Source organism: Microtus oregoni, unplaced genomic scaffold, assembly GCF_018167655.1.
Source record: "Microtus oregoni isolate MIOR12 unplaced genomic scaffold, Mior012 000040F_ref0000088, whole genome shotgun sequence".
Classification (NCBI taxonomy): Eukaryota; Metazoa; Chordata; class Mammalia; order Rodentia; family Cricetidae; genus Microtus; species Microtus oregoni.
Window position 1 is genome coordinate 22,609,513 of NW_024543207.1, and position 20,301 is coordinate 22,629,813.

The window sequence follows — 20,301 nt, forward strand, 5'->3', positions numbered from 1 at the left end:
TTTTCTTCCTCTAAATGTACATGAGATTTTCTAATGTAAAATATATAGTAGAGGAGGTGAGAGGGTATGACTTCACCCTGAAAGAAGCTATTCCCTCTGTGGGTTCTTAATATTTTCATTCCCTCTTTTTAAAGCAGGCATAGACAGAGATGGTGCCTAAAATTTGAATGGTGATGAACATAAGGCCAATCCTATCCCACAGTGATTAAGAAGAAAAGTGAGGAACTACCAGCTCCTGGCATCTGTACTGCCCACAGAGGCTCACCCAGGGCCTGGCCCAGTGAGGATGGGGTCAAAGGAGTACAACTCTGCCCTACCCTATATTCCCATCATTTCCTGATCTTTTTGTGCCAGCCCTCAGCCCTCAGACATGGTTCTGTTGTGACCATCTTCTGAGATGTCAGAGACCAAGCTTGAACACTTCAGAGAAATCTCTGCACCAAACAGTCTGGGGATTCATCTCATACGGGAAAAAGTCCCACCTAATGTAAGTCCCCATCAGCCTGAATGCCAGTGTGAAATTAAGAATTGTCAGGTCCTGTTTGCATAGGACTCTGGGTGAATCACATAGAAACTCAACACTGGCTATTTTTAGTGTTTAATTTGGAAATAAATGGCCTAATATTTAGGTTCTTTCATCAGTGGGTAAAACCAGCAAATATGGAATGACAAATGTTTCTTAGATTTAGCAAGAGGATGATGAAATCCTTAACTCCTTCCTTGAAGTTGTTCTCTGCCCACAGATCCTAGCTTAAGCAGTCTTGGACAAGTCTGGCAAATAGCTCACGAAGGCACATTAGTGCCTTTCAACTACTTATTAGGAATTACACACACACACACACACACACACACACACACACACACACCAAACAAACAAACAAACAAATAAATAAAACAAAAACAAAACCATCATGACTGTGTTGAGTTGCAATGAAATGTGCTCTTACCTCCAGCAGCAGCCGTCCCTCCTGCACAGGGAATCCTCTGTGTGAGTGGTCTTCAGGTGGCAGGGCTGGAGCTGGCCATACACATGTCTCCTGCAAGGCTGTCAGGGAAGAATGAACAGATGAGCCCTTTGCAGAGCCCAGGCCTGCTAGTGGTTTTTAAGTCATGTTTTTCTTATGTTTGTCTGAATCATACCGCATGGTTCCTGCTAGATGTTCAACCTAGGCTGTGTTGTTGTCCTATACAAGATATGCAGCATCTCTAAAAAGTCCTAAAAGAGTTGTATAATTGGCAAGAGGATCAAGTTGAGGCCCCAGGTCAACAAGAAAGGGTGACCTAATGTAAAAGTGTAACCAACTCATGTACCGCCCACCCTCATCTTGGAAACTGCTCTTGATTCTCCCTTCTACCCAGTGTGGAGACAAAGTATGGCTTCCTGCCAGGTCCCCTTCATGATCAAGGATCCCAGGATTCCCACAGACATGTCACCTACTGAGATCCAAATACCAGCAGATCTCAACAGAACTGATGAAAGGGAACCTGTCTGCCATCTGCTTCAAGGTTAGGTAGATCAGGGTCCTCTGAGTCTACCCGTATCCCATACCCTCATCTCTCCTGGAAGGGAGCAGCCCAAATGTCCTCATCTGGAGGTAAATGATGTCCCTTGAGAATGCCCACACTTTCCCCAAATGCTTCTGAGCCTATGAAGATGACGACCTCCCTGGTACCCCTATTCAACTCTGGTCTAAAGGCTTTGGGAAGGAAAGCTCATGGTTCTCTTACTAAGCTGGATTCCAGTCTTTGGAGGACTGACTGCATCTCCACCATTTGGAGACCTAAGACAGACAGAAAGTCCCATTGTTGAGGGCCACAGCATTCTTAAAAGTCTTCACTGCCTGCTCACTGCCCACCTCATGCTGAAAAGGATGAGTTTGATGGGTTGGGAGTATTTTTCAGAAGTAAAAGTAATATTTGAATCAAAGTTCTATCATTCATGTGTCACATGGCTTGGCGTCAAACCCTGATGCCCAAGAGTGGTGGTATAGTTTGGTAATCCTTACCTAGAATCTGAGCCTCATTGTGACTCCATGCCTCCCTTTCTGAGTGGTTCCTACCATTCTACTGTCAGCTGGTACCATGAAAGTGAACTCCCCTTTTTTTGCAGCTCTTAGCATCTCCAGAAGATTGAGGAATCCAGGCTCCCAGGCAGCCCTACTACTCTGGGATCCAGATACTGTTTAACACCCTGCCCCACTCCCCAACAGACTTACACCTGGCCCTCAGACCTAGCCTTCCTAGTCTCATGCAAAGCTGTTGTTTCAGCTGGTTGGCATCCTCCACTGTCCCAAAAGTCCATGGCATCCTCAGACAGTCCTACCCACATGCAAGGGTCTTGGTAAGGACAATGCACCCTGTGTAACAGGCCACCCTTCCCAGGGGAGCCCAGGAGACTATGGCCCCAATGGCAGTGACATGACCTTTGGGACCTGGTATCTTTCTCTTCCTTTTTTCAGCTACCATTTCTTACCCTTGTCTCTCCCAACTACTGGGACTGGATTTTCTGCACTAAGTAAAGAAGGTACCATTTTCTTTTCAGAACTCAATCACTCCTGGGAGACTTGAGCCCCTGATGTCTCTAGGGCAATGGTTTTCAATCTTCCTAATGCTTTGACCCTTTCATACAGTTCCTCATGTTGTGGTGACCCCCGGCCATAAAATTATTTTTGTTTCTACTTCATAACTGCAATTTTGATACTGTTATGGTCATAACGTAAATATCTTTGGAGATAGAGGTTTGCCAAAAAGGGTCAGAACCACAGGTTGAGAAAAAGCTGCTCTAGGAAAAAGAAGGAGGTGGAGCCAGACTCCTTGAAGCCTATCTACCAGTTCGTCTTCACCTCTAACCTCCCCAGTTTGGGCCTCCTACACAGGAGGCAATGATACATTGAGTTTCTAGATGTGGCTTCAGGAGGCCCCCAAGAGGTTCACTTATAGTACTCCTCTTCTTCGCGATCTGCTCTGCTTCTTCTCTGGCGATAGGGAACTGAGAGACTAGCTTCCACGCGGAGGCGCTAGAGCCCCGGGAGGCATCCCCATAGCCCTGGGAAACATTACATGAAAACTGCAAGAGTTAAAAGAACAGCTGTCTCCTCGTGCTTTGGGGTGAGGAGAACAGGAAGATTAGGCCTGTGTAGGTCCCATGAAAACCAAGGCATTAGCCGTGAGGATTCCCAGCGGACAACTTTCTAATGGCCTCCCTGCAGAGGAGCAACGTTCCCAGCACCGCTGAGTTTGCACAAGGCTTCCAGAGAACTTAAGCTAGGGTGGCTGAGGGGCGGATAAGCTTGTTACGCCGGGACGAGGGTGGGGGTGGGGCTGCTGGACTACTTGAGCACAACCCAGAAATTGGCCAAATCTACAGGATCTCCCTACTCCAACCCCGAGAGCCAGCTCCGCCTCTAAGAGCGGTTAGGTCCAGCAGAGCTCAGCTCCTGGGACTCCGCCACCCCCATCGCGTGCTTGGCGCCTCCGGCTTCCTCCTGCGGCCACCGGCGTCACGCAATGGCTGAGATCGCGTGCGAGTGAATGGGGCCCCACCCGGCAGGCGTGGGGGTAGATTGGTTGGGGGCCCAGACCCGAGGGAAAGGGATAGAGGTGTGGCCGGGGACTGGGGTGGGACCGGGATGGGAGGGGTTTGGATTGTCTCACCTCCCGGTCCAGTAACGCCTGCCTGTAGTGGCTGATCAGCCGAAGGAGGGTGTCTTTGCTACGAGTTAAGAATGGTGGGAGTCACTGGGGTCCCCACAAAGCATAGCTAGGGAGTAGGTGTCTGAGAACCAACAGAGGGTTACGGTGATCCACACGCCTCCGAGAGTCTCCCCACTACTTCCCTCTGCTTTCTTCGTGGCTTCCGTCCCTCTACCCTGCTCCTATAGACCTTCCCCGCCCCTGTCGGCTTCTAGGGTCGTGAGCAGGAAACTTCAAGACACCAACCCCTACAAGTTTCGACCAGCTCTGCTGGGGCCACTGGCAAGAAGAGGGACCTGCTGGGGAGGCTCACTCAGAAATGAGCACAGAAATTCCTGTGCTCTGTGCCCAGCTCGACCTAAAATCCAGGTAATCCTGTCAACAACCCTAGTCTCTCCCCAGCAACTGTAGATGCAAGGCAGATCAGTAAACCCCTACCCCAGGAAACACAGTCACTTTTAAGATTTAAAGGGGCACTTCAAGGAGTCCTGAATTGGTCGCAATCAACTGGAGCCAACGAAGCTTTCACTTCTCTTATTTTCTAAAACCTTGAAGTAGTTTATTTGGAACAGCAAGATTTTGAAGAGTTACCATGGAGACAGCTGAAATTGCTACACACAGCAATGCAGCCAGTACAGGCTATCCTGGACACTCAGCTTCCTAGTAACATATTTCCCTTTCTCCACGCTTAGCAGGCAAGGAGGATCTCCTCTCTGGATGCTAGATACACACAAATCCAGTTATTTTTCTGTGGAGGAGAAGCAAGAAGACTGAACCATCTCTACTCCTGGGTAGTGCTGTAATGCCTGAAAAACGACTCCTTTTTTCTCTTTTCTCTCAGCTCAGTGATGTCAATTCCCATACCTGAGTGGTATGTCTGATCAGTGGGACAGTTGTTTCTATAGTTACTTTCCCCCTGGACTTGCTATGGTCAGAGACAAAGTTGAGCAAGCCAGCTGGAGCAGAGAGATGTTCCAGAATTTTGGCTAAAGTTTTCTGAGTGTTTACAAGGCTGAGTAAAGTTTAGTTTAGATTGTCAATAGATAGAGATGTGGGTCCCAGGCAGAGCAGAAAGGAGGGGTAAGAAAAGGAAAGAGAAGCAAAGGGGGAGAAAGAAAGAAAGAGAAAGAAAGAAAGAAAGAAAGAAGAGGAGAGAAAAGAAGAGAAAGAAAGTAGGAGAGATGAGTTGTCACTCGGGACTCACCCAGAATCTCCTGGCAGCAACCTGGACTGTCCTGGACAGTTGAAATCTCTGAAGCATCTCCTGGCAAATAAGGAGACCTGACTGGAATTTCAGTAAGCCAACTTAGAGTCCCAGAACTACAGCTGGGAAGAACAGGCCTCTGTCAGGATTCAGTCTGCAGCATCACAGTCTACTGTGAACATAATGCCAAAGTAAGCAGCAGGGCAGAGACAGTATGGACAGACAGAATGGCACATTATCCGGGTCCTGTATTAGGTCACGCTATGCTTCAAGGTTCTACCAGTCAAAACCTGTCCCACATATTACTTCACATGAAGAAGGCGTAAGGACCAACAGACCCACAGGTACATCACAGCTTTTCCAAGGTACACAGCTGCCAGGCTGCTGGTAGAACACTCAGCAGTTCTAGAAGGCAGGAACAAGTAGACATGAAAGAAAGCCCTGGATTCCTGGCTACCCTGTCTTGAGAAAGCTCCCTAAGTGAAGTTGCTTAGATATGGACAGGTTCCCTGAGAGTGTCTCAGGACCGAAGGGGATACCCTGGCAACAGTAGCCATTGGTTCCACAGTCTTGTGATATTCACAGCCCTTTTGTGCATCTAGGATGTTCAGTTGTGCTAAATGCATGGGCTCATCTGTGCATTAGGCAGTCTGGTGATTGCCTGATGGTGATGCACCTACTGGGGATCCAGACACAGGGTTCCTGCCACATGCAAGGAATCTCATTAATTTGGAGAAAATCCAAGAGTCTTTGGAAAGGACACATCTGAACCTCTTTCTGACTTGTTTCAGATGTTTGAGTAAACAGATCCACAACCAAGGACTGGCCTCTACTTTAACAAGGATAGTGCCTGGGGCCATGACCAACATTGCTTTGAGTATGTGTGAGTTGCCCAGTCACACAGCTTCCAATGTCTGAGGTTATTTCAGGTAGGGTAGCATCTGAATCACGGTTCAGGGAGGCAGGTACAGCTTCCCTAGTGTGGGTGGTATCTCCCAACTGCTGAGGCCCGAAGAACACAGAGACTGGTGAGGGAGAAATTTGCCCTTTCCTCCTGCCTCTGGGTGAGCTGAACATAGCCTCTCATTTACATCTGCACCTGATTCTGCTTGAACCTAGGCTGGATCACAGTCTTCATCTCCCAAGGGTTCCCATGGATTCAGCTTCCATGATACATGAACCAATTCCTCATACTGCCTGCCTCTGTTTATCTGCTTCTCTAGTGAACCCTGAAGTATATATGTCCAAGGCCAGTTTTGGGATAAAATGATACTGTGTCTGACCTCCAGGCTTCAAGCTGCACACTGGGCCAGTATCCTTTATGCTGTTTTCTCCTCCAGCCTTCTAAAGAGGTTGGGCAAGTTTAATAGGAATATGCCCCATCACCCCAGCCTAGCTGCTAGCTGTGCCTTACCTGGGACTTTACCAAATACTAGTCTTGGGATCTCTGCAATGCCCACTTACGTTCAAAATATCTTTTCACTACTGAGTCCCTCAGACAAGAAAAAACATCAAAACACGAATAAACATTCACCCAAATGTAATATTTAAAAATTGGGCCGGGCGGTGGTGGCGCACGCCTTTAATCCCAGCACTCAGGAGGCAGAGGCAGGCAGATCTCTGGGAGTTCGAGACCAGCCTGGTCTACAGAGCTAGTTCCAGGACAGGCTCCAAAGCTACAGAGAAACCCTGTCTTGAAAAACCAAAAAAAAAAATTGGAGCATAGCTCAAGTTGTATATTATAGTAAGTTGCTGCCTTTGATGTATAATTTCCAGATTTTTAAAATACATTCATTAAAGATTTCACACTTCCAAAAAGTTCACAAAGGAGCAAACATACACACACACACACACACACACACACACACACACACACAAATGCATTTCCTCATGCAAATCAAAATTACTGAGATTCCATCTTACACCTGTCATAATGGCTAAGATCAAAAACACAAATGACAGCTTATTCTGGAAAGGGTGTAGAGCAAGGGGGACATTCCACCATTGCTGGTGGGAGTGCAATCTTGTACAGTCAGTTTGGAAATCAATCTGGTGGTTTCTCAGGAAATTGGGGCCAAATTGTAGGGGTTTCCCTTGTAGCAGACTTATACCAGACTCCATAAAGCCTCCATTTCCAGCTAAGACTCATGGCAGCAGTGGATGCACAGCTGAACTGGCCATCCCCTGCGACTGAACTGGTGACTACCTCAGTTGTCTGCAGAGAATCTTCATCCAGTGTACTGATGGAGGAAAGACTCAAAGAGCCAGGGCCAAACATTGGGCAGAGCTTGGGAGTTCTGCTGAGGAGAGGGAGAAGGAATTATAGGAATCTGGTGTGGGGAGCGGGTTAGGGACATCACAGAAAAACCCACAGAAATGGCTAACCTGGTGCATGGGAACTCACGGAGTCTGAACTGACAACCAGGAAAGCTGCATGGGACTGACCTAGACCCTCTGTATATATTAGACAGTTGTGTAGCTTGGTCTCTTTACGGGACTTCTGGCAACAGGAGCAGGGGCTGTCCCTGGTGCTTTGACTGGCTCTTGGGAACCTATCCCTCATGTTCGATTGCCTTGTCCAGCCTGGTACAGGGCTCATGCCTGATCTCAAGGCAGCTTGATAGCCATGCTTTGCTGATGTCCATGGGAGGCCTGCCTCTTTTTGAGCAAATATAGAGGAGAGGTGGATTGAGGGAGGGTGGAGGGAAGGTGGGGAGAGAGAGTGAGAGGAGAGGAAGGAGAAGGGGCTGCAGTTGGAATGTAAAATAAATAAATAAAATTTTAAAACTGCATTTCCTCTGAGGCAGTGAGAAGTAGTCAAAAGGCAGATATGTCCCCATCTCTTCTTAACTCCTTGCTTTGGGTTTTACTTCTCCTCACAGGCTCTGTGTAGCTCCATGCAAACTTCAAAGGAGAAACACCACCCTTGCCTTCAAATATCTGTCATTGTGAAGGATGAAAACCAAATTAGCTCCTTGTAGGAAGGAAGAACATCATTTGGGCACAATGCAGATCCATATTTTTTTCATGATATAAAGTCTCTGGTATAGCAAAAATTAGGTGTTCTCATGGATTTTTATCAGAAATGTTTCAGCAAACAATAGCAAGAGAAAGTTCTCCCATATCATGAGGGCTCAAAAAGTGTTTTGTAAAACAATAACAACAAAAAAATGTGTTTTAAAATAAAATATTTTAAAGTTAAAGATGTACTAAATTCATAGTTTCATGATGCTAGGGTGTGAGTATGAGCATGAATAAGGCCTACAGCCAGATACTGTTCTGACAGCACAGACTGGGTGCCCTAGAAGTCAGGGAGAGTATATAATCTACTTGTAAATAAGAACTGATTGCTGTAGGAAGTCCTACCTCTCTGTTCCAGTTGTGGGATTCATTTTCTGATCTCTGTTCAAACAGAGGATTCTGATTTGTGAGTCTACCCCTAAATAAATAACCATCTATTTCTCAATTCTGAGCTAGTGTGGGATGGAGGATGAAAGTTCAGTAAATCATTTGGTTATCCATGAGTTCAATTTTCAGCAACACACACACCACAAACACTCAAAAATAAATCTATACATTATTATAGGTCATTAGCTCCTATCAGGGTTTTGCTGTAATTGTGATTGACAGACACAGATTGAATTTAGTAAAGCATTCTGATATCTTAATGTCAGATACACAGGTCCTTATGAAGATATATCCTCTTGTTCCCTGTAGTCGCTTCCCCTTTCAGCCTATCATTCAACCTGTCATTACCTATCCCTGACTTTATACAGCAGAGAATGAGATACCACATGTGAGCCAAACATAAGAAGAAACACTGAGCAGGGAGTCAGAGAAGCTCTACTGTGGCTTGAGAATGAGGGGTGATGTCAAAAGTATGGTTAGGCAAACCATCTGAGGGATGGCCTTTGAGAAAAGATCTGGATGAAGTAATACCAAGATGTCTAGAAAAATATGCCTGCTCCCTGTGCATGCCCTGTCCAAGCCCTGCTGAGAGCCGTTTTGTCCTGCTTTCCACAGCCGCTGCTGTCCACTCCTCTGCCTTGTATCCCTGGTGCTTTGGGTGTGATACACGGTGTTAACATAGGTACTCTCAGCAGATCAAACACAACCACTAAGGACAATGAGTACTGATTCTCTCCTTTATGTTTTCCCCCTTCGACACAAAAAGATATTTTGTTTGAGACTATAAAAATCCCATATCTCTGACTGAAAAAGCATGGGATAAAACTGGACTCTCTGAACATGGCGAACTATGAGGGCTGATGAGACGCAAAGGACAATGGCACGGGGGTTTGATCCTACGTAATGTGATGGCTTTGTGGGAGCCCAGCCAGTTTGGATGTTCACCTTCCTAGATATGGACGGAGGGGGGAGGTCCTAGGTCTTACCACAGGGCAGAAAACCCTGACTCCTCTTTGGACTGGAGAGGGAGGGGGAAAGGAGTGGGGGGAGGGGGAGATGGGTGGGAGGAGGGGGCGTAGGGGGAGGGAAATGGGAGGCTGGGAGGAGGTGGAAACTTGTTTTTTTTTTCTCCTTTTCTCAATAAAAAAAAAATAAAATAAATCAAAAAAAAATCCCATATCTCACCACACTTTTACCATTATTCTTTGTATTTATTGGTATTATTTGCCTGAATTAACTACGGCTCAATGGCCACTGAATGACGACTTTATGTTTGCCTCACCTACCTTTATTAGCTAGTAGTATATTACAGAGAGATCTTCTCACTATTTATTTAATTCATTCATCTATACTAATGTATGTTAATAAAACCCTTTTTATTCGTAGAGTTATCAGCTATTACTAGTTAAATCATTTTAATGAAAAAATCAGTCCTGTCTCGGTCAGTAGAGAGCCTCCTATGTTACACAATATTCCTTTGTTGTTTCTTCTCTGGCACTAACAGTTCTAGTTTTCAGGTTTTTTTTTTCTTTTTTTTCCATTTTGGTTTTTCTGTGTAGCCCTGGCAGTCCTGGAACTTGCTCTCTCTTCTGAGAGCTGGGAATTAGACATGTGCCGTCACCTCCCACCCAGGTTATCTTTTTATTAATGACTTCTAGCTAATTTTCCCTGGAGTTTCACTGTAAGCTTTTTGTGATTTTTGACTTTTGTTGAGATTTGCTTTACTGATTATCTGATTTCAACATTTTAGTCTATATGCAGGTTTGAGAAGACTAGGACTTTGTAGCTTGGGAGTCCAGTGCTTTATGTTTGTCCATTAGATTAACCTTATTCTTGCCTTGTTTACATCTTTCATAAGTTTTACTCTTCTACTTTTTATTCCATAAATTAATCTTTCTGATGATAAATTTATGTCTTTTTCTTATAGTCAATGATTCTTTTATAGATTTTGAGGTTATTAGGAACACACAAATTTTAAATTATCTTATTCATCTGACAAAATGAATCATTAAGTAATTATGTAGTGACTCATCCCCTTTCTCTCCCCAGTGCTTTTTAACTTCAAAGAAAATTTTGGACGTTGACTCAAAGGCATAAGTCTCTCTGTAGGGTTTCCTCAGTGTGTCTTTCCATCTTTTGTTCTTTCTTTCTAAACTCTTAGACTTTACACATGCTCTTTGTAAAAATCAAAATTATAAAATATCAATATTATAAAATAAAATATCCTTTAATTGGCATGGTTATTCTATTTATATTTCTTATAATTAGTGATATATTGGACTTTTATGCTCTGTAGTTATTTACCTATTTGAGTTTTTACTACTTTCTTGTCTTTTTCTTTGATTATGCTTTCTCATTCTGGTTTTTCCTTTGAAAATTAAACCACATTTCTTTTTATTTATTTGTTTGTTTGTCATTTACATACCAAACCCAATTCCCCCTTTCTCCTCTCCTCCCACTCCCTCACCTTCCCCCCCCCACCCCACCCCCCACTCCTCAGTGAAGGTAAGGTGTCCCTTGGGAAGCCAACTGAGTCTATGGCATCACCTCTTTGAGGCAGGACCAAGGTCTTCCCCCTCCCATACTTAGGTTGAGCAAGGTGTCTCTACACAGAGAATGGGCTCCACAAGTCAGTTCATGCATTAGAGACATGCCAGACACACGGGACAGTTTTTGGCCTTCTTCCTTCTCCCCTTCTACTCCTACTAAGGGGATTGGGAACAGCAGCATCACTGTACAGGAGTGGGATTGGGGTTCATCCTCCCATCCGAGGCTCTTTCATTAGAGAGTTGCATTATGTTTTAACTGTATCACTAGACTTGTACAAATAGCCAAGCTAGCCTGCTTGGACAGTAGGATAGAATAGTAATATACCCTCCTAGAAGTGACCAGCAAGGCCCTAGGCTGTTTCAGATCCTCCCGGAGTCAGAATGAGGACCATACAGCGAGGTCTGCTGGGAAAGCTAGAAAGGAACCCAAACCCCAGTTCCTTATGTCCTGGGAAAGAATCCAGAGACAGGAGAGAGGGAAGGAGAGAGGGACTGATCAAAGCTGTCTCTAATTGGTCAGGTTGATCTTTTGAAATCAACGAAAAGAGGTAGGAAAATAGAATCAGTTCAAAAAACAATCAGTCTGATCTTTTCATACACTGGCAATGATTGTGAAAGCTATTTGACCCTAAGTGTTAAGTCTTAACATGGGCTGGAGAGATGGCTTGGTCATTAAAAGCTTGTCTCAAAACAAAAAAATATAAATCCTTTCAACATTTACTCTAACGTCTAAAAGTAAAGTCTCATCTCAGCATCATCTGCTCACATGGGGAGATACCCAGATATGATAGACCCCTGAGCAGATTTCCCAAGCCATGAGTCTGCGGCTCAAACCATGTGTGTACATCAGAGACACAGTGGCAGAGTGCATAGAAGATGGATTCCAGTTTCAGAAGGGAGACATCAAGAAAAGAAAGAAAGATGTTATGAAAGGCTAAAACCCAACAAGGTAAACCCAATTAGATATTGGAGTTGAGAAGTATCTTGGATTCGAAGCTCTAAGTGGGCTTCCTCAGCCCACAGCAACTTTGGACTCTCTCTTCGGGTCATACTGCCCCTTTATTGATGGTGAATGCATGTTGTTAGTGGAATTACTTTGTTGTGCTGCCCTATCTCCTTTTGCTGAGATGGAAATATCTGCTGGTATACTCCTCTCTTCCTCCTTCTGTGGTGGCTGATTAAATCCGTGGTTCATACCACACAGTTTCTTTAACAAGTGGTTGTTCCGCTGCCTCCTCTCTCACTTGTTACAATATGAGTAAGCTAAGGATTTTTCAACTCTTTAAGTTGGTTCCTTTTCTCTTAATTTTTTTCATTACACCTATTTCATAATAGGCAGTAAAGGAAATCATCGAGGAGCACCTTCAGTAGTCTACTGAGAAATCTCTTCTGTTGAATGCCTGGCCTCATCTTTTTGCAGGCTCTACTCTGGACAAAGCAGTAAGGCACAGTCAGGCTGCACTTTTGACAACTTATGAATAAGACTCCCATTTCCACTGGTTTCCAAAACCAGATCTTTGTTTCTGCTGAGTTCTTAACAGAATAACTCACTAATGCACATGTTTATACTAAATTTTGTTCAATATAACAAATGTTTTCTGAGACATCAAGAGCCTGCTTTGCAGGGATCCTCCTTTCTTAATATTCCATGATCAGCACAAACAGCCATGTTAAGCAAACAGATGCCCCAGCACACATCTTAGAGCTCCTGCTTCCAATTCCAAAGCTTTTCTTGCAGATCTCAGTGTTTGTCTCAATGGAATCCCACTTCTCAGTATTTATCACTGGCTGGGCAGGATGGACCACAGAGACTTAATCTTCTCACAGTTTTAGAGGCTGGAGGTCATGGTCAAGATGATAGCAAATTTGGGCTCCTTGAGGGGGCCTTTCTGATTTATAAGCACATACCTTGCTATGTCCTCAAATGAGTGGCTATTGCGGGTTTGTATTCAGAGAGGGTTCTTGTGTTCCTCTCATAAGGGCAATAATCCTGAAAGATCACAGCCACAACTTTGGGATCTTCTTTAACTTTTCTTACTTTACTTAGAGTCCCAATCTTCAAAAACCATCATACAGCAGATTTGGGCTTCAAGATACACATTTTTGGAGGACACAAATACTTAACCCATAACAAAGACCATTAGGAAAAGAGTAATCCCTCAGTGAGAACAGAAAAAGAAGGTACGATCTTGTTTAATAATTATATACATCAGTCCTGAGTATCCAAAGTCATTAGCAGTCTCAAGGTACTCCTGATTTTTACATGCTAATATATGTTGTATCCCCAAGTTCTAGGTCCCAGGTCACACCTAGTGATGTCATGGTGTGTCTATATTTATCCATCTGGGATTAACATGAAGCAGAGGAGTCTGTTCAGTTCAAATGAGCATGGCGGCCAGGGATGACCTTGGACAGGAACTCAAGGACAGCCAGAAGTGTGTGGAAAGGTATGTTAGGCTGAGAACAAAACGAATCAGCAAACGGTCCCAGATTCCATCCCAGGTGAGCATGGGCCATATGGAGGAGGAAACAACAGCAGTAGCAGAAGAGTAGCCATGAAAAATCCCTAGGTTTTTATGAGAGATGAAGCTAGGCCTCCTGCCTCTTTTTCTTATTTGTTTTGGTTTTTAGGATCACCTCCTCTCCCTTGAGTGGCTTGCCTGATGGATCTTGTCATTCTAATGACTTATTGGGTAGATGTTGTCCCTGAACCAGGCCTGGGCATGATCTTTAATATCAATGCTTGAGACTCTATACTCCTGGGAGGTCTTCCTAGGCCTTGTCCTGGTGACAGCAAGTAGTCCCTGGGGAGGCTTGGAACAAACCAACTTATGATATTTCTAGACTGTAATAATGGGACCAGGGTTTCTCAGAATTTTCTGGTTGATCCTCAGTGCTACATATCCAAGGATCCAGCCTAACGTAAGCATGGGAGGACCCAACTCTGCTTCCTGCCCTGTAATAGGACAAGGCTGTCTCTTCAAAACATTCCCTATATTTTTCTTCACCCAAATTTCCCCTTTTGTGGATAGAAAAACTTATAAAAGTGGAAAATCCCAGCCCTGACCATTACCCACAGAAGATGGTGGAAGTAAAGATCTATGAAAGCATGCGGCCTCGTTACACAGAGACCAGATGAACAAAACTAAAATAGTCCACTGCCTCAACCCTAAATGTTCCAAACAGATTCTCATGTCACTGTTACCCTCTGAGTTTGGAGTTTCCAGATCGTGTCCTTTTCAGGGGTGATCTTTTATGACAATTTTAATTAAATTAACTCATTCATTCAGGTCAATGAGCATAAACTAAAATCCAATTTTTGTAGATTCATTTTTTTCTATTTACATAGTTAGAAACGAATTCAGGAAAAATTTTAGAATTTTTTTCTCTATGTACAGCTTAAGGGAATCACAAAATTCAGAATTCTTGGTAAAACATGTGTAGTACAGAAATTTAAAAGGTTGTTATCTTGCCTCCAAAAGCCTCAACACTCTTAGGAAGTCTGTGGACCCTGAGAATTCACTTCATTTTAGCACAGTGGGATCCTCAGATTTCAGTGATGTGGGAAGACCAACCACAAGTAGTGCTGCATTCACAACTCAGAACTTTGAAAATGATGGTAAGATGGGCAAACCGCTTCACTTCTGAGTTAATAACTGAGTATTTATACAAACTCTTGGGCGGTCTTTGGAATTGGTCAGAAACATCAGGATCATATCTCCTGTGGGCCAACAAGCTCTGGCTAGTCCACTGTAGCTCCATCACCAGGCTGACGATCCTTAAATGTGTACTAGCTGAGTACAGGCCAGTCTTAAAGCCAGCCTTTGAGTAGCATCCTCCACGATTCCTTCCATGCTTCTTTGGTTGTAAAATGAGTTCCTTGGTTGAAGGTAATGTTACGTGGAAGAGAAAGTGGCCTGCCTTCAAATTCCTGCCTTAAGTTTCTGCCTAGGCTTCCCTCAACAACAGACTGTGACCTGGAATTATAAGCTGAACACATCCTCTCCTGTCCTAAGTTACTTTGGTTAGAATATTTTATCACAGCAAAAGAACGAAACTAGACCACTCTTCATCTCTGTGCCAAGGTCAAGTGTGTGTGAGAGTGCTGTGTCAGTGCAAGGATAGAAAACAAAGCCATTTTCAGTTCTGGACAGAGTCTTTCTACTCAGAGCAGCAGCCCCAGTCTGATCTGAGTGGTCTAGACATGGGGCTGCCCTTGAGGTTTGCTAACAAGGCTCATGGGAGCATGGGAAATGACTTGGTCACACTTCTCACTTTTAGGCATGTTGTAGAAACCAAAGTCAGGAGCTTCAATTCCATCCTAGCTTCCCACACCCATACAAGATCAGGATGACACAGCATGTTTTGAAAGATTTTCTCAATTTCTTCCCACCCTAATGCCCTGGAAAAACACTCAAACCTCAGAGGCAAACTGAATGCAGCACCATTAGAACTAAGAGTTGCCAGCAGGCCCCAAAGTAGATAGGGGTTCTATGGGAAAGAGACCTAGAGTGGAGGAAATTTGTAAAAGCAATATTTTTGTGGGTAAAAATAGAAACTCTAGATAGCAAAATGAAAATGTATTCTCATAGTTCCACTGTGGTATGGTATTCAAGAAGGCTGGGACTAGCCAGGACTCAGGGGTGCTTGTGGAAGACCTTAGGCAAGGATATCAAGATGATCAGGCACTATACAAAATTTCCACTTGGCATCCTCCTTATCCTGGAAAGCAAAACTTCTCCAGGGCTCTGGGGTTGTGCCAAGGATAGCAGGTCCCTATGTTGCAAACACCCCACATGCCAACAGGACACTGAGGGTAGAGCTATCAGAGTCTAGTAATACTGCTTACTCCATCAGAACATGTAACCATGAAACTAACCTGAAAAGTCAGCAACTGGAAACCAAACCATTTAGATTTCCACACTCTTTAAATCTGTTACCTTTGACTGCCACATGATGCAGAAGCTGGGGAGCATCACCCCCACATTCCAACAAAGGAAGCTTCCCAATCCTATCTATGTCTTCGACCCCTATGTATTCTTCCATCCTTCAGATACCCAAGATTCCAAGGAAACCAAAACCTGAATATCTAAGGAAACAAGATGATGTGGCAGAACATGGGTATAATTCTCAATACAGACGAATGGTAGAAACCATGTTGAACAGAGAAGGGCTCTGTCTCTGACCACCCACCCTAGTCCTTCACAGGCACCTTTCCCTGCCCTTCTTCCACGGAACAAAGCCACAGTGTGCCAGGAAGTCCAGGGCCCTTCTATCCTTGAGGGTTCAGTACAGCTAGTAGCAATTACAAAATATTTCTAAACCATGGTCGATTGGAGTTTCAGGATGTAGGGAGCCCCTGGACTCCCAGAAGACAGGGCCTCACACATTGTAGAGAGCAGAAAGACTTTTCTAGAGCTTGGTGGCAGGAGATCAGTCAGTCTGGCTGCCCAAGCACACAAAGTTATTCCTGAGCCACCTTGTGGTATCCAAGGTGAAAACAAGGTTAACTGTGGACACTAGACCTCCTGTCTTTGGCTGATGCATGATTAATAAAAACTCAGAGGCAGAAATCAGGGTTCAACCTGAAGACCAGAAAAACAAAGCAGCCAGCCACTGACTCTTACTTCTACCTCAGTCTGAAAATGGTGACGTGCCTTCAGGAAACCTCAGAATGAGACTGTGCCTGAGAGCTGTTTCCTCTGTTTTATAATTCTCTCTAGTTCTGGGATTAAGGGCGTGCATCGATACAACCTGGTTTCTATGACAAACTAGTGTGGCTACTGGGATTAAAGGTGTATGTCATTGTTGTATGGTCTGTTAGGCTGGCCACTGTGGCTGTTTACTTTTCTGGTCGTCAGGGAAGCATTATTTATTAAAATACAAAAGAAAGCCACTACACATGGCAGTTCTACTCTCCCTCAGAATAGATCCCCTTATTCTCTGGATCCCCCCTCAGAGCTGTCCTGTTCCTGGGCGCGAATCCCTTATTCCTTGAAGCCCCCGTCCTCAGAGTTGTCCTGGATCTGGTCACTTAGAGAACCCAGGATCATCCTAGTGAAGTGTGTAAAAACCCCGAAGCAAGTGTGTTACTGTTGACCTGGAGCCAGAGGAATCCCACAAACGAAGGATCTTCCCACCTAGATGCACGGGCAGGGAGGGTTGCATGGTGGTATAACCATCCAAGTTGGATCTATCTGGATTCAGTTGGACCCAGGTAAGACCCAACAGAGCTCAAGAGAAACCCAGCTGGACCAGAGGAACCCAGAACAGACCTAGCAATGTACAAGTGTAACCTAAGTGGACTCAAGTGAACTCAGATGGCACAAGTGAGATTTATTCAGCTTTAGATGGAGACAAGGTCCAAATGAAAGTCCTACCTTGGAAGAAGCTCTTCACCCTGAGGTAACTAACGCTGAGACGCAGGACGGAAAGCTTGTCCAGCTTGGAGATGATATCAGGTGGAAATGGCAGCAGGCTGGCCAGGTGGTCCAGCTCTGTATTGAGGCGGTCCCGGTGACGTTTGGAAGGATTTGATTTCTCAGCCCCCATGGTAAGCCTCCTGTGGGAAGAGGGCCTTAGTCATATAGGTTCCTACCAGGAGCCAATGGCCCCACAGGCAAGAAACCTTTCTCTGTAGTGACCTTGCTGGGAACTCTGAAGCTGTTGCCCAGTCAGAAAATGCTTATGAGAATTAGAGATCACTCCTTTGCTGTGGAACAATCTTTTCGCACACTGTGAAGATGTGTTGTTCTCATTGGTTTAATAAAGAGCTAAATGGTCAATAGCTAGGCAGGAAGAGGTTAGGCGGGACTTGAGGACAAAGAGGGAGAGAGAGTTCTCTCGTATGAAGAAGGTTGGAGTTGCCAGCCAGACACAGAGGAAGGAGGATGAGTACAAGATGAAGTAACATGCCATGAGCAGCAAGTAAATTAATAGAAATGGGCTGTTATAAGAGCTAGTTAAAAAAAAGCCTAAGCTATTGGTCAAGCATTTATAACTAATAATAAACCTCTATGTAGTTATTTGGGAGTTGGCTGGCAGGACAGAATATTCAGCTTACACTTCTGAAGAAACTGATAAAAAACACACCAGTTAGCTACAACCTGATATTTTGGAGGAATGTGTGAAAAGTCTCAGGCAAGCATGAGGGGCATGGTTACTAGCCGTGTGGCTGTGTTGCATTTCTCAGCACTTCTGTGTCAGGTTTTCTGAGAAGGGAGGATACCTGGCTAGGGCAGTCTGGGAAAAAATGTGCCTGGAAAAATATACTTTTATTTAGCTTCCTTCAGAGTCTCACATCACCCAGCCCAAACTTAATATATGACAGGAAAAATACAAGTTCCCATGCTAGAATGGTGACAGTTTCCTGACCCCACTGGTAATCCAAACAGTTCTTAGTCTTTTTGGTTCCCAGAACAAAGAATTTCAGTTCAAAATTCAGGCCTGGTAGTCCAAATGCCTAGAAGAGGACTCCAGAACCTGCCAGACATCACAGAAAAGTTCTCAGAGCCTGAGCATCTGGAGGACCAAGAGGTCATTTGTCCACCACTTCATATAGCTCAGGAAACTGCTCACTCATAGATAGACTGACCTGGCTTCAAATGCCTGCCTGGAGAGGGCGCCTTCAACATCCCTTCACCTCATTTCTTAGGTCTCCCTCTTCTGAACCTCTTAATTGTGGCACAAAATAAACCTTCCTGGTTATTCACTATCAATATTGCCCACACTATGTGTCTAGAAGAGACCACAGCAGTCAGAGTGGATCCAATGCTGTAAGAACTTCACAAATCAGCCATCTGAATCAGCAGTCCAACACTTTCTGGTATCTCAGGGAATCTCAGATTTGAGGCCTCTCTAGTTTTGAGGAGTTGTCCAATGGCCCAAATTCCCCAGTTTTTTAATCATGTCAGGCAGCAACAAACCCAGGAGCTGTTACTTTTTAAAAGTGACATCTAACTAACATAACATTGAAAGTGAGTGGTCTTTCATTTGCTAGTCATAACACTGCTCGTCTCTTCTTGACCTAAAGATTTTCACTGTCCTAAGGGAAGCACCTCCCTCGTGTGCACTTTCTCCTAAACTCCTTACTTTGGCGTTGGAAACTGAAGGCCTGTTTTCTACCCTTGTGGATTGACCTCTTATGAATATTTCATCTGAATGTATGGAAACATGAATAATGGTGCACCAACTGCCTTTACAAAATAGAATGATTTCATGATTTATTCTCATTATAATGTGTGTGTTTGCTTCTTCATTCTTTTCTATGGCTAAGTAATATTAAAGCATATAAATAGACAACATTTTATTGATTTTTCACCAATTAACAAATCGGGTGGTTTTCCATTGATGATCCCATAATCCCAGCTTACTTCTAACCTCTATCTAAATCTAAGGTAGAGGTGTCCTTGCCTCTCCATGCAGGGTGGTGCCTACATTAGCTCTAGCCCTGACCACCAGGTCTTTCTATACAGAGAACATGAAGGGTGCTACCTGCAGCAAACTTGCACTTGGTTCCTTGCACTCCAAGACTCTCTCAGGCTCAGGGTGGGGCATTGTCCAGCAAAGGAGTTGTTACAAGTCACAGTACATGTTGCTTTCCTCCTCTTGTTCTCAGGACACCAAGATACACCTCACTGCTATCTATACTCCACACTCTACTTCCCAATATCATCTCCATGAAGCAGGTGGTACCCCAAGAAAGGGTAAATAATCAGTAGGGACAGTCCATCTAGAAAGCAAGTGGTCCTCTGGGCTTGTGATGAGTTCAAATCCAGGGCAAATGTAGGCCAAATAGAATTCTCACAGGCTCCAGAGGAAAGAAACAGCAAGAAGTGATGAGTAGGGAGCCATTATGGGACTAGCAAGAAACCTGGCACTAGAGAACTTCCCAGGAATCCACAAGGATGACCCCAGTTAAGACCCTAAGCAATAGAGGCGAGGGTGCCCGAACTGGCCTTGCTCTGTAGTCAGATTGGTGAATATCTTAAATGTTACCATAGAACCTTCATCCAGCAACTGATGGAAACAGAGGCAGAGACCCTTAGAGGAGCAGTGGGCTGAGCTCCCAAAGTCCAGTTGAAGAGTGGGAGGAATGAGAATATGAGCAAAGAGGTCAAGACCATGATGGGGACACCCACTAAAACAGTTTACCTGAGCTAATGGGAGCTCACAAACTCCAGTCGGACAAGGAAGGAACCAGCATAGTATCAAACTAGACCCTCTGAATGTGGTTGACAGTTGTATGGCTGGGGCAGACTGCAGGACCACTGGCAGTGGCACCAGGACTTACCCTCTACTGCTTGTTCTGACTTTTAGGGAACCTGTTCTCTTCGGATAGATACCTTGCTCAGCCTAGATATAGTAGGGAGGGTCTTGGACCTTCCCCAAAGCAATGTACCTTACCCTCTCTGGGGAGTGGGTGGGGGTGGAGTGCAGTATAGGTGG

General features: G+C 44.6%; 1 protein-coding gene across 1 annotated transcript in view; it reads right to left on the reverse strand.

Moving 5' to 3' along the window:
• The window catches only part of Ahrr (aryl-hydrocarbon receptor repressor), an 81,657-nt gene that overhangs the window by 44,165 nt on the left and 17,191 nt on the right, over positions 1–20,301 (reverse strand). Inside the window, exons 4-5 of the mRNA XM_041632236.1 lie at positions 17,235–17,416; positions 948–1,045 (exon numbers count right to left, since the gene is read on the reverse strand). Coding sequence (XP_041488170.1) covers positions 948–1,045; positions 17,235–17,416 — 280 coding nt within the window. The remainder of the gene's footprint in view (positions 1–947; positions 1,046–17,234; positions 17,417–20,301) is intronic.